We start from the raw sequence: 15,253 nt of genomic DNA on the forward strand, positions 1-15,253 counted from the left end.
TTTAAATACTCAATACAAGTTTTCCTTGCATTTCCCCAAATCTCTGCACAGTAAGACGGACTTCTTTTACAAGAAACTAGATGCATGTGAGACTTGTAAAGCTTTTAAATTTTGGAGACAAAAGTTTGATCAGGCTGGGGTTGTTCCCTCTGAGAGCATCTTGTCACCAACAGTCCATCATGTCCTTCATCTGTCTGCAGCTTGATGTGGTTGCGCTTCCAGATAAACGCTAATTCTGCATCGATCTCCTTAGACTGTCTGATTAGCACTGCGTCACAGAAAGGGACAGTAATCCGGGCCCAGGAATAGAGCCCTGGGAAGAGCCAGGTCACAGGAGAGATGCTCCACAACCACCACGTAGGTGTTCCTGGGTAATCCCTTCTTAAATAAGCCCTGGGCAAGAGTGGGAGGAGGAGGCAGGGATAGGGGACAGCAGTGTCCTGTAATCCCTTGGACAAGCAGCAGGAGAGGGGTTCGACTTCAGACGCACGCTGGACTGTTGGAGGAAAATTCCCCAACCAGGATGAACTTTGCTGCCCAGTTGTTTTACTCCAGATACTTGAGCGAGCGACTTGAACGTTTGTTCTCACCAAGACCTGCAATTAAAGACAGCGAGGAGAATGACCCCTTCTGGGAAAGGTGGGAAACTAACCTAGTCCAGACCTCAATCCCACCCCGTCCTTTAGGACCAGACTTCTTCTAGGGTAGACCCTAACAATACAGCAGTGGTCCTCCAGCGCCACCTCCCTGCATGCTTGAGATGTTTCTCTGCTTCTAAACACACGATTTAAAGACCTCGGTTCTGTTGTCTCATTATTTCTGTTCAGAATTGAAGTTCTTATCTCCTCTTTTATCTCCTCCTCCCTCTTCTAGGGAGGTAAAGAGAGTGGCTTACGGCACACTACTTTTTTTCTTGATGGTGCCCTCCGAGGAAAAACTCCGGATTCTTGCTTTAATTCAACAAATTTAACCTCCATAAGAACCTAACAGCCCCAAAATCTCCAGAAAACCCCCCTCTCCCCACTCCATTCATGTCCTCTGTTCTCTCCCATCATCCCATCATGTCTCATTAGTATCAGCCAACAATGTCCTTAAAACATAACATAGAAGAATATCTGTATTTTACTTGTTTAGTGACAAACCTTTTACATACCATGCAAATATGTATTGCTATAATACTGTATCCTTTGAGGCCATGAAAGAGGCTTGGTCTCAATACCAAAGAGCAGTCAGAGGCGCGAGAAATCGATTTTTTGCCAGCATTGTCACGGCTAATTAAAATAATCAAGGTGTGTTATATAAAACCATAAATGCTGTGCTTTCCCCAGTTCAAAAACTATTTTCCTCTGTGTCTGCTGACTTGTGTAGCCAAATCCTGCAGTTTTTCTTAAATAAGATTACTGTAATCAGAGCTCAGATTCACCAAACCAACCATGTTCCTGATTCATTTATCCCCTCTCATGTGCAACTTCAAAGCTTTCAGCCCATCTCTTTGCCCTATCTAGAAAAAACTGTTGCAGCCATGAAACCCTCTGGCTCCCCAGATGATGTTATCCCACCTCGACTCCTGAAAGAGGTGTTTCCTTTAATTAGCAATAGCGTGCTAGGCATTATAAATAGTAGCTTGCCTTTGGCTGAAGTTCCTCGTGCCTTTAAACACGTTTTTCTACAACCATCTTGAAAAAACCCGGCCTTGATCCCACCGATTACTCTAATCCAAATTACCGTTTTTATCTAAGGTCCTTGGGAAAATAGTGTATGCACAGTTGATGAAACATCTAAATGAATTTCAGGTAATGGACACCTGTCAGTCTGGTTTTAGAAAACAGCACAGCACTGAAACTGCTCACGTTCGGGTGTTTAATGACATTTTTCTGGCTTTAGATTCAGGTTGCCATGTGGTTCTGGTACTTTTGGATCTATCTGCAGCATTCAACACGATCGATCATGACATTTTGATCACAAGACTTCACACTTGGGCTGGCATTTCAGGCACAGCCCTAGATTGGTTTAGGTCATACTTTTGTAACAGGTCTGCTAGGGTCATGTTGGATGGCTGTTCATCAGAGTCACAGCCTCTACGTTGGGGTGTCCCACAAGGTTCAATTCTCAGCCCGTTACTGTTCAACCTCTATATACTGCCCTTAGGAGCCATTTTCAGAAAGCACGCTGTCTCATACCATCTTTACGCTGACGACTGTCAAATCTATTTTTCATTTAAGCCAACTCAATCAACGAAAGTTCTGTCTGATTGTATCCTTGAGGTCAAGCAATGGCTAGCTGATAACTTCCTCCATCTTAATGACTCCAAAATTGACAATCGTTTTCAGTCCTTACAGTATCACGGCAACTCATCAACCTGACCTCAACTATCTCTCATAGATAGGGGTCATCTGCCCCTCATGACCCTATAATCTCTGTAATCTCCAACCTTGGAGTAAAAATGGACCAGGCTCTGAAGATGGATGCCCAGGTCAATAACACAGTTAAATCATGTTTTTACCAACTAAGACGCATCTCGAAACTAAAGCACATCCTGAGTATCCGTCTTCTGAAATCCGTGGTCCACACTTTCATCACTTCAAGGCTGGATTACTCCAACTCCTGCTTATATGGCATCAGTAAAGCAGCTCTCTCTAGACTTCAGCTGGTCCAGAATTCAGCAGCTAGGTTGCTGACTGGAGCTGACAGAAGACAACACATTTCTCCAATTCTGAAATCTCTCCACTGGTTGCCCGTGCAGTTCAGGATAAACTTCAAAATTATGCTTCTGACTTACAAATCCTTGAACCATCAAGCTCCTCCATATCTGTGTGAACTTGTCCATTACTACAACCCGCCGCGTGCTCTCAGGTCTGAAGATAAGCTCCTCCTAGCTGTTCCGAATGCACGTTTAAAAAGCCGTGGAGAAAAGGCTTTCTCTGTCTGTGCACCCAAGCTGTGGAACGCATTACCACTGCTAGTGAGGCAAGCACCAACAGCTAGCATTTTTAAATCACGCTTGAAAACTCACTACTTCAACCTAGCTTATACCACATAATTATGAACCTCACTCACATCTGCACTGTTTAAAAACGGACATCACAATATCAACTTCCGTATTATTGAGGTTCTTTTTTAAAATGTTTTTCTAATTTTTTATTCTCCCTGTGTCTTATTGATTTTTAGCTGTTAGTTTTGGGAATTTTGTTGTATTTCCTTTTTATCTTCTATCTGTGTTCGACATGTTTGTATAACGCCGGTTTAATTAACTACCATTTTTAGTGTACAGCGCCTTGTTTGGTTGTAATGCCTTGTGAATGCGCTTTATAAATAAACTCGGATTGGATTGGAAATATTGTACTTCTAAATGTTTTTGAGATGTCTTTGTTTGGCAAAAATTGTGAAGAAGTAAAATTTGCTCTGTGTTGTGAGCATATGCTGTCCTCACAGCTCCTAGCTATGTTTAGCTAGCCAGCTAGCAAACGACTTAACACAGAATAAGAGTCTTCCCTAGGGATGCACCGATGGATCAGCATTTGATCCCAATCGGCCGATAGCGCCCCTGTCGGTTTTGATCGGAGTTTTCAAAATAGATCAAAGCAGACCGATCAGACCATTTTAGATTAGGTTACATTTCCTTTATTCCCAGATTATGTAGTTTGTAGCACTCATTATAATGTTGTAGAAAATTTCTGGCCAATCCACGTCATCGGTATCGGTGATCAGCATTCTTTGATATCGGTATCAGTGATTGGCAGCAAAATACCTGATCGGTGCATCCCTAGTCTTCCTCCAAGACTTGCTTTTCTTAACTGAAGATCTTTCTAAATATTTTATCACCATACCTTCAAAATACAGAAAAAGGAAACAATATTACTAACTCCTGCACACGTTAGTGTCACGCTTTGCAGTTAGCCTACCTTAGCATGTGTTCATTCACTGCTTACATTTCATCAACGAAGTAACTTGAACCCACATCCAAACATTCCCTAAACGCATTGGTAGCTACAAAGATGAATGTTCTCCAAGGCATGAACGTATAAAGCATCTTCAGCTTGTTCGTGATCCATTTATTCTCTCTCTTCTGCCTGAACACTTTTAAATGTGGGTGAGCGAAGATAGGTCTGAGGAGAGTGTTCACTCACGTTTCTGCACAGACGATGTAACAAGGATTATACAAGAACATTTTAACACTAATTTACTTGTGCATTTTATTATCTTCTTGATCTGACTTATTCCCATCATGAACTTAATAATTATCTTGGACCAAAAGGCGTCACAGACCGTTTATCTCAGGGAGAACGTCGTCCACCTGCTGCTGGACAAATTAAACATGGCACTTTTTCGTATTTAACTTAAAATGAAGTAGTTGTCATTTTGCACAGATAATGTCTAACGCTTAAGCATTCATGATAGGAGATGTGTGGTGTTAGTAACCTAAAATTATTATTTTTTTATGAGGGGGGATATCAGCACCCGGATTAAGAGTTAGACAACATTGATATTTCGGATATCCGTAAAAAAGCCAATATGGAACATCCTGTCGCCTCTAAGCCAACCTGAAAAACTCTTTATTTTTTTGGTCTTTTTACACTCTTCTGGTTAATTTGACTTTGTGGGACCAGACATCCTTGATAAGGATGTTGGATTAGGGTTTGGGCTCCGATGGCATTAGGAACATTTAAGGCTCAGCTACTCAGCCATCAACACATGAACCTTCTTGTCTTGCAACCAAAGTTATAGAAAATCATAATAAAAGACAAGATAGCTAATAAACCAGGGTCTGATTCTTCATCCTCTCTAAGATGGCACACCTCATCTGTCAGTGAGGAACTTAAAGTGTCTTAATAAGTTAAGGCCTGTTTCAATAATTTAATGCATCAGTTGGCTTGTTATCTGCTTCAGTCTGAAATCCTTTTGTTGAATCAGGATTTTTGTCACTGGAAATTCTGAACATAAAATCCAAACAAAGGATCCCGTTAGAGGGCGAGTGACCATATCCGACCCTTTTGAGACTTGATTTCTAGCTTCAACCAGAAATCTTTTTCAAAACTGTTAAATAAAAATATACAAAAACAAACATTTCAAAGATAAAAATGTTTACAAAAAAAGAACATAAAAACCCAGAAAGTTCAAAAACATTTTTAAAAGGCTGAATGTTGAACTATCAAGGGATTAAAAGTCATTTGGAGCAGTGGGAGTTATCCATCCATCCATTTTTGGCTGCTTATCAGGGGTCAGGTCACGGGGGCAGTAGTCTAAGCAGAGAGGCCCACTTCATGTAAATTAATAATATAGAAGTGATTTTTAAGGTGTTAATTATAGGATTAGGTAGTTATTAGTTTTTTTGTTTTATAGATGTTTTCTGTTTTGTGCATGTGTCGATGAGATGTAGGGACTAAAATACGCTCACCATGTCAGTTTACTGGTAAATTCAGTTCAGTTTATTTCTAAAGCGCCAAATCAGGACCAGAGTCGTCTCACGGACCTTCACACAGTAAGCAATACAGGTCAGGTCATTAAGCCAATCCTAGTTTCCTATATAAGGAACCCAGTAGGTTGCATCGAGTCACTGACTAGTGTCAGAGTCTTTTCAGCAATCCTCATACTAAGCAAGCATGCAGCGACAGGGGAGAGGAAAACTCCCTTTTAACAGGAAGAAACCTCCAGAGGAATCAACGCTGTGAAGAGTCGGTGACCAACCTGCTAGTAAAAGCAGGGTCATCTGCCCCTCATGACCCTATAATCGATTTAGTCTGATTCCATTTGGGAGTGTGGAGAAATTCTGCTGTTTAATGTCTCCTCCTGAGCCACGCAGGGCTCAGATGTCGCCTTACTTTTCTTTAGCTTTCTTCCTAATGTACTGTAATTTCCGGACTATAGAGCGCACCTCAATATAAGCCGCTCCGGGCTAAAAGCCGCAGATATCTACTGAATTGAAAACGTCGTTTAACTGAACGTAACTGAACTGATCAGTATCAAACAAAACAGAAAAGTTATTGATTAGTTTATTAATCGTCCTCCTGCGCACTGAAACCACTGAAGTCATCTTCTTCAGTGTCGGAATTGAACAGCCTCAGAAGAGCTTCGTCACATACCTTTTCTGTGGCGATGTCGGTGTCGCTGTCATCATCCCGGGGTGAAGCTGGGAAAACAAGCAGCGCCGTTTTACTGTGAAAAAAATCCTCCTGGGCGCTTTCCGTAGCGCTCCTTTAACCATTCCTTCATTAGACTTTCCAGCATCCATCCTTTCTGGTTGACTAAAGCCGCACCTCATTATAAGCCGCATGGTTCAAAGCGTGGGAAAAGGTAGCGGCTTATAGTCCGGAAAATACGGTAAACATCTGACGGTCTTTAAGGAGACCATGTTATTCTTTTTCCATTTCAATGATTTTGGATGCTCTTTGTTCACGTTAAGATGCTGAGCCTCGTGAATGCAGTAGCAGACTCGTTAGATTGAAGTGGAAGATCTCAGTGTTTAAAATGAGTCTTTGGTTAATGTCAGGGTGGCCAACCCGCAGCTCTCAAGTTCGTATCTAAGTTTGTGTTTTTATAATGTGTGTGTGTGTGTGTTACAGGGGCCGCCGCTGTGTGTGTGTGTGCTAAGGTTGGGCGATGGGACGAATGAATCGACCATCGGCGATGGGCTGAGTCGTTACGGTTGTTTTTTACAGGAGGCGATTTGTTTATTTATTTATTTGTTATTGATTAATATTTTACACGCTATGCACAGAGAACATCGCGTAGGTAACAATCCAGAAAAGATCTCCACAAGGGCGTAGGAACGGGGGGGGGGGATGTGTCCCCTCCAATATTGGACAAGTGCGCATTTGCCCCCCCCCCCCCCCCCCAATAACATGGAGAAGAAAAAAATTGATTTTGAAATATTGAGCTTTTATTTTGAAAGACACCGCAGACTTCTCACCGACACAGCCCCTCCCCTCAGGGAGTTAGACAGGCTGGCTGAGTGAAGCGGGAGTCGGAGCCAGGACAACAGCAGCTCAGCGAGTTCTTCTCATGGGCAAAAAAAGAAAGAAAGGAAATGTGAGTTGGTAATAATTTAGTCCAAGAGGATAATTGTATTTCTGGTCAAGCGTTAGACTGGCTGACTAACGTAAACCTCTTGCTAGGCAGCATTAAAACAATAAACAACACTACTAGTCAACAAAAAATGGCGAATTTGACATGATTTGACAGTAACAGACAAAAACCATTTGACACAAAATAAATAAAAAAGTAGACTCTCCACATAAAAATGGAATTTGTGTGATTATTGCTTGTTTGTGACATTCTCATCACATTTTATTTTGAAACCTTATTCATGTCACTTTTTTCATATAAGAGTCCAGAGAAAGTTCAGCAGGAAAATGATGAGGGTGAGACAGGGAGCACCAGACCTGCTGAGGTGCAGGTAGGTGCTACAGTGGAGTGAGATTTTAGATGGTTGATGATGAGAGGAAGATTTGAGCATGATAACAAGTAAACACTACTAAATAATACTATAACAACCATGATTTTAATATTGCACTAGTCCTCCAACCGTATTTTTTACTCCTTATTCATGTCCACTGTTTTTATATTAGAGAACAGATGAAGTTCAGCACGAACCTGCTGAGGGTGAGACAGGGAGAGCCAGACCTGCTGAGGGTGAGACAGGGAGAGCCATACCTGCTGAGGGTGAGACAAGGAGATCCAGACCTGCTGAGGGTGAGACAGGGAGATCCAGACCTGCTGAGGGTGAGACAGGGAGATCCAGACCTGCTGAGGGTGAGACAGGGAGATCCAGACCTGCTGAGTGTGAGACAGGGAGATCCAGACCTGCTGAGGGTGAGACAGGGAGATCCAGACCTGCTGAGTGTGAGACAGGGAGATCCAGACCTGCTGAGGGTGAGACAGGGAGATCCAGACCTGCTGAGGGTGAGACAGGGAGATCCAGACCTGCTGAGGGTGAGACAGGGAGATCCAGACCTGCTGAGGCGCTACAGTGAAGAGTGAGATGATTTTAGGTGGCTGATGAGAGGAAGATTTGAATGTGATAATAAGTGAACACAGTTGAATGTATTTAATCCCATAACAAATGGAGCTGGGCAGTATGGCTTAAGAATAAAATACATTTTGTCTATGTTTCCTTAGAAATATTAGAAAAATAAGTGTTAAACTCTGCATTCTGGCACACTTAAACTGCAATTTTGGCCACAGTTTTTTCTTTTGTCCATCTGAAAATTTATGCAGTTCCAGCTGTTGTTGTGAGTGAATTATTTCTTTTTTCATTCTGTCAGAAGCAAACAGATTTTTCTGATTGTTGGTCAGCATTGTTGGCTGATGTAGTTTAAAATATTAGAGTCAGATCAATTCAGACTGAATATTCACAACTTTAGTCTTGTATTAAATCTGTTTACACATCTCTACCCATACGAATAAGATCATATATCCTACATTCATATTATTAAATAAAAATAAAACAGTACTGACACAAAAACAGCTTTTTTATAATTAAAACGTCCACGTTGGCCGGTAATCACATGGATCTGGCTAATGGGGAGCCTCCTCCCCTTCTGGCTGGCTCATGGGTCCCTGGTCAAATAAACAAAACAAAACAGAATGTTGGTGAACTAGGCTATAAAAGTTATTTTCTTGTCTTTCTGGGCTTTGCCTTACGCCCTGAGTCACATCTGTCTAATTATAGAGTTTCACCGTCTGTCAGATTTTCTATCAGAAGCTAATGCAGGAGATAGCGGTAGGAGACTATGTTCATGTTCAGCCTGCATGAAACACTCAGTGACACGTTAGAATCAGAAATAATCATTAAATGTTTTTTTTTCAGTGAGGTTGTCCTATATATTGGCCTACAACAGATTTGTTAGATTTCCAAAATGTGCCCCCCCCCCCCCCCCATCCAATATTAAACCCGTTCCTACACCCTTGGATCTCCATTAGCACATCTGAGCCTTTTCTCACCTCCTCCGCCTCTGGCTGCTGACAGTGCACGCGCAAGCGGCGCACTGAGGAGGGGTTTGGAGAGCGTTTCCACTTCAGGGCGGCGGCGTTGAGTGGAAACTAGAAACCTTTCTTTCAGTCTGGGAGACTTCTGGTTATTTCATTTGGAGAAAAGTTTCCTGATTTAAAACTTTGGCTGAAGTAGCGCTCGTCGTTACTCAGCACCTGCTTCGAGTGTGTCAGCAGAGCACGGATCCATCCAGAACATTATTTAAACAGCCACGAGTCTGTCTGAGGCGAACGTCTAGAAGCTCATAACCTCTTCAGCAAGCTCCCTAGATTACACACCAGCAGCAGGTGACCAGTTCAGGTTCACGCGCCGCAGGAGGAACGTGCGTTCGGGCCGCAGCAGGTGAAATGTTCCTAATTTAAGTGAAATTGTTTAATTGCGTTGTTCTTGTTACTGGGGCATTCTGGTCAGCTTGGTTGGACTAATATTAATTAAAATGTATGTAAATTTAACAAATGATTGTTTATTATTTAAAAAAAAAGAAAGTGATGGGGATAAATGGATCATGTGACCTCTGGCAGCGAGCTGCCTCCTCAGTGTGTCCAAACGCAGCAGCGACTCATTCCACCCCCACTTATAAAAGAAAGAACCCCAGTAGCCTTCGTTCAGAAAGAAACGTTTAGCTTAAATAAAAACCACAACAGTGGACACCACAGGGAAACAAAGACGAGGCTTCTTTTGACACTTTAACCGTGTTTAATACGGCCGTTTATACGTCACTCTACCAAACTACAAATACTAAATTAAACTAAAACACATATAAGATTCTCTTGCAGCAAACATATGTGCTGCGCTGGTCTAAAAAAATACATGTTTTGGGCTTCTGTGTTAAATCAGTCCATCCATCATGATGTCACACAGTGGCGGTTCTACATGGAATTACCCCCCCCCCCCCCCCCCACACACACACACACACCCACCCACCCCCCACCACCACCATCACACCACCCCACCTGCACAAACACACGCATGTTTTCTACAAACAGGCAGGTTTTATTAGAACGACTATTGAACATTCATTTTTCTAAGTTGCACATATTTACTTTAATTACTATGAAGTTGTCAGAATGTAAAGCAATATGCATTTTGATGCATACACTGTATCAAAATATATAGAATCAAATATACAAAAACAACTAAACTAACTAAATATTAAGAATATATGAACATAATATATAATAAATATTCTAAATAGCACAAATATTTCACACATAACAAACTAAAGATAATCACTACAGCATTGCACTTAGAACAGAAAACACAAACTAAAATTAAAACCTAACCTTGATGCAAAGTCATCAATAATGTCATCATATGAAATCTGCTCCCCTACTGAGTGATTGATACTAATCAGAGCCAGGTTAGCGAGCCGCCCCTGAAACATAGTTGACCTCAGGTATGACTCGATCCAGTTTTGAAAAGCTCCTCTCAGCTTGAGCCACAGTGACTGGGGTAGATCTCCAATAGATCTTTATCACGATCCATAATATTTTAGAATTGCCTCTGAAATTGTAATTTAAACTGACATAAAAAAAACTGTAGACTACCAAAAATGCCAACTTTTACAGAACAAATCAGGTAAAAAATAATCAGTGCAGCCATCTGCAATAAATAAACAGGATAGTTAGTGGTGACTGGGGAGTTTTCTTCTGCTTGTAAGTTGTTTTATTTATTATTATGTGAACATGATCAACGTGTGTTTGTTGTTGTTCAGGCAGGCCACGGGCTGCAGCGAGCATTTAACAAATCCTAGTTTGAATCAGTAAAAAACGAAGGAATTTTTTCGAACCATTTGAATATTCGTTTCAATATTTCAGCCCTATTAGCTCTGTTAGCAATTAGTTGACCGCTCATTTCATTTGGGAAAGACCCAGAGGTGAATTCCCCCGCCGCACCCCTCCCCTTCCTCTTCTTCATACACACACGGTGCACCTGAACCCTCTCAGTCAGCAGGAGCGCCTGCAGCTGCAGGGGGCGCCAACCTGCTGTTTCCAATCCAGACACTGTGATATGACAGATAATAGAAAACCTCGGTGCGGTGCAGATTTCTGTTTTTTTTATTTTTTACTCAGCGCTTGTGCGCCCCTTTTGTGTCATGAAAAGATGCCGCCCCGGGCAACTGCCCTGTCTGCCCGTGCCTAAAACCGCTATTGACGTCACATGCACGAATAAATCGTCCATCGTCTTTGTACTTTGGACTGACGATTGGCGGTAAGAAAAATTATACAAATCGCCCAACCCTATGGTGTGTGTGTGTGTGTGCGCGCGCGTGCGCTGCTGTGTGTGATCACAGTGCGAGATCTACACCTGGTGCCTCATTTATAAAACTTGCTTATACAAATACAGGGCTGAGATAAATGTCCAAAAAAGCATTTTGGACATTTATTAAAAAAAAAAAAAAAGACGGAAAAATGTTCGTATATATTTAGAACCTTGCGGCTCATTTTAGACGTGAAACCGCAGAGCAGCCGGTGAGATGGTAAAAGGATCAATTTAATTCAAGAGAATAATCTGACAGGTTGGCTGATTTTTGTTTGAAAGGATGAACAACATTTCTTTGGATTAAATAAAATGTTTTCATTAAACATTCCCTCCCTGGCATCACTGAGCTCCATCTCTGTCACACTGGCAGCTGCAGCATCTCTGCTCGGACCGTTTCATGACCCCGCGACCCTGAGTGAAGGATAAAGCAGACAAAGAACAAATTTAAAATAATGTAAATTTAAGTCTGTTGAAAATGTGACTAATATAATTATAAAAATTAATCAGTGATGGATGAAAACAGATCATGACCGGTAGGGATGTGAATCTTAGAGCAACTCACGATTGGGCATAGATATTCTGCTGGGGTGGGGCTGGGTTGGTGCCCTCGGACTCCGTGAAGCTCTGTAATGCTGCTGCTTAGGGCCCTGGCAGGATAGGGCTGGGGGCTCCATGCCCTGGGTGGCAGTTTGACAACAGAGGTGCCTATTGGGGCCAGTAGGGGAGCTGGCTCCCTGGAGGGCTAAGCCCAACCAGCCATTCCTCCCCATCCCCACATATTTCTCTCCTCCTGCTCCCTCACATCATCAAACAAACATACACATAGGACCTTGGGGGGTGGGCAAGTCAGGGAGTGCGGGTATGGACCCCATTTCCGCATTCCCCTGGCAACCTGCCCCCCAATTTTATTTGCACCTTATACACTTCCACTGACGACATTCCACACAAACACACACTTAGGGCCTTGGGAGTGAGCACATTCAACGGCATTTGGCAGGGGGATATCTCAGCCTCCTCCCGGGTGCCAGTGCCCACTTCCAATTTTAAACCGCACTTAGACACTGATGGCTGAGGGTGTAAGTGGAGTGGTGCGGTGGCATCAGCTGGCATAGGCCAGATGATGCCCGCACTGCCCACTCACCACAGCCATGGAATACACCTCATGATCACACAACACTATATTGGAGCAGGCGGAGGGAGACTAGGGGTCTTAGCCACCTCTGTTGTTGCTAGGCTTCCTGGGGCTGGAGGCTAGGAGGGAGATCTGGCCGTCTGGTTGGGGTCTGGGGTGGTGGGTTGCTGTGCTCAGCATTGGGCGGGGGAGCCTGCTCATCAGCACCCCAGCAGAAAGGGTCAAACTCTGGTTACCGGTGATGGTTGTACCCAATGTGCAGCAGTACCGGGACCAGAGTGAATAGGGTGTGTATGGGGAGCATGAGTGGGTGTCCGGCGTGCATTTTTGTAAGTCTTGGGTTGTATGTGCATGTGTGAGCATGAGGGAGGGAGTGTGTGACTGTGTTTGTGTATGATTTTATATGTCAGGTGGGGCCATTGACTCCTCCCCTCTCCTGGAACTTCTCTTGATGATATAGATCTTCGTCCCCCCTCCCCCTGCCACACCTGGTGTGAGGGGTTGTGCCATTGTCTGCCTGAGTGTTCGTGGCAACCGGGTCTGGGGGTTTAAGATTTTGGCATCTGCCTGATAGATCCCGGTGGCTGCCTGGTGGGGTCTGGGTCCCTGGGCTCTGCTGGGTCCCCGGCGGGGGTGGTCGCCCCTGGGTCCCGGGTCGCTGGGTCCCGGGCTCGGCCGGCTAGGGGGTGGGAGGCTGCGGGCGGGCCTGTGGGCTTGCCGCTGATGTCTCCTGGGACTCTGCCGGCTGCTGGTTATGGCCCCCCGGGGCGATCCTCTGTGCCTCTCGAGGGGGGCGGGGGCCTTTCTGGTTGCTGTCTCCTTGGGGTTCCTGTGTTCTGAGGCAGCGCCTGGATCTCTGGGACTTGGAGCTCCCCCCGTCTTCTGCGCATCTTTGGGGGGCGGATCTGTGGTCCCTCACACTCTCTGTTGGACGCTCCTATAGAGAAACCTTAAATAAACAAGCGCGTGTACAGACACAGGTGCTCACATGGTGCTCTCAAAAGTATGGGCTTGGGCACGTTAAACACAGGTCTTAAGACTATGGTGGGCACTTAATGCATTGTGATTTATTATTGTGATTCTTCAGTTAAGCAATGTTGATTATATATTTTTTCATCAAGTCGATGCAGTGATAGCTGGATCTTGTTGTATTGTTGTTGTGTCCCTTTTTTTTGTCCTTTTGCTTTTTTTTTTTTTGTCTTTTTCTGCAGGTCTAGAAGTAGACTCTTGTTCATTGTTTATTTTTGTGGAATCCCCCCCCCCCCCTCTCTCCCCACCTTTTCCTTTCTCTTTCACCTCTGTCTCCGTGTCTGGTCGGAATTACAAAGCATTCAACAACAATAACAATAAAGTTTTAAGTATCAGGCGTGACATTAAAAGCAGACGCTTTGATGCTCCACCTGAGAGTAAGTCTGTAAGGCTTGTCACCAGCATTCAGACATCAATTCTGCTTGCTTCACAGCCAGACAGGACACGGTAAAAAAAAAAAAAAAAAAAAAAAAAAAAAAAAAGAGCAACTCACAATTTGATTAGATTGCGATTCTTGGGGTGGCGATTAGATTCTGAATCGATTCTTGATTCTCAATTTAAATCGATTCACAATCAGTATTAACAAAGAGTGTCAGCTCCAGGATTAACTACTTGTTGTACAAGTTAGTTAAAGCTATGGGACATTTTTATTTGACTTTAAACTGGTCATGCTCCAAAAATGCAAATTTACAATGTAAAATAAAGTGATTCTAAAACTGTAAACAGAAGCAATCTTTTGACCAAAAGGCAACATTTATTTGTGCTTACCTTGTAAAATATAACAAATCTGTAGTTATTAACAGTAGCTTTGAAAGTAATACGGTCAAATACTTTTCAAGTATGTGCAGAAACAAGTTACATGAGTAATCCTGAGCACTCATTTATCAACTTAGAAAATAAATATGAGAATATCTCATTTCTGAGTATGAAAAAATTACATTCTAGTGCCCTCTTATCAGCAGATTCAAACATAAATCATCTCAATTTATGGGACCACAAAAGTAAACGGAGTACTGACTCTCCTAACAAAGATCAAAAAAGTGCATCTCAAACCTGTAACATGCCAAATATTTGAGTTCTTGGAATCGATTCTGAACCTTTGTGAATCGATTCTGAATCTTTATAAATAAGAATCCCGATTCAGACTTGAATCGATTTTTTTCAGCACCTCTAATGACCGGATTGATTTCCCCTGGCGTGTTTGCTTTGCTGGCGTTAACCCTCTCACTGCTGCCATCGTTCAACTCCAGCTGGTCATGTTTGTCTTTATCTTTCAGTTAATCTGTCACACAGGGTCCAATCTGCACAAATTTTTACCTTATTTTCAGGACAAGCTTAGCTTTCAATATCTGTAAAATCCAATCCAATCCAATTTTATTTATAAAGCGCATTCACAAGGCATTACAACCAAACAAGGCGCTGTACACTAAAAATGTTGGTTAATTAAACAGGTGTTATACAAACATGTCGAACACAGATAAAAGATAAAAAGGAAATACAACAAAATTTCAGTGAGTTTTCAAGCGTGATTTAAAAATGCTAGCTGTTGGTGCTAGCCTCACTAGCAGTGGTAATGTGTTCCACAGCTTCGGTGCACAGACAGAGAAAGCCCTTTCTCCACGGCTTTTTAAACGTGCATTCGGAACAGCTAGGAGGAGCTTATCTTCAGACCTGAGAACACGCGGCGGGTTGTAGTAATGGACAAGTTCACACAGATATGGAGGAGCTTGATGGTTCAAGGATTTGTAAGTCAGAAGCATAATTTTGAAATTTATCCTGAACTGCACGGGCAACCAGTGGAGAGATTTCAGAATTGGAGAAATGTGTTGTCTGATTTGTCT

General features: G+C 42.9%; 1 protein-coding gene across 2 annotated transcripts in view; it reads left to right on the top strand.

The window, feature by feature from the left end:
* Positions 1–15,253, top strand: part of LOC107372447 (L-threonine ammonia-lyase) — a 73,254-nt gene that overhangs the window by 18,948 nt on the left and 39,053 nt on the right. The window contains exon 1 of one of the 2 annotated variants that reach the window (XM_015940692.3): positions 405–639. The exons of the other annotated variant lie outside the window; for it this stretch is intronic. Within the exon in view, the coding sequence (XP_015796178.3) occupies positions 524–639 (116 nt within the window). The 5' untranslated portion in view covers positions 405–523. Of the gene's footprint in view, positions 1–404; positions 640–15,253 lie in introns of those variants that run through there. 2 annotated transcript variants of the gene reach the window in all.

Source organism: Nothobranchius furzeri, unplaced genomic scaffold (assembly GCF_043380555.1).
Source record: "Nothobranchius furzeri strain GRZ-AD unplaced genomic scaffold, NfurGRZ-RIMD1 Scf020, whole genome shotgun sequence".
Classification (NCBI taxonomy): domain Eukaryota; kingdom Metazoa; phylum Chordata; class Actinopteri; order Cyprinodontiformes; family Nothobranchiidae; genus Nothobranchius; species Nothobranchius furzeri.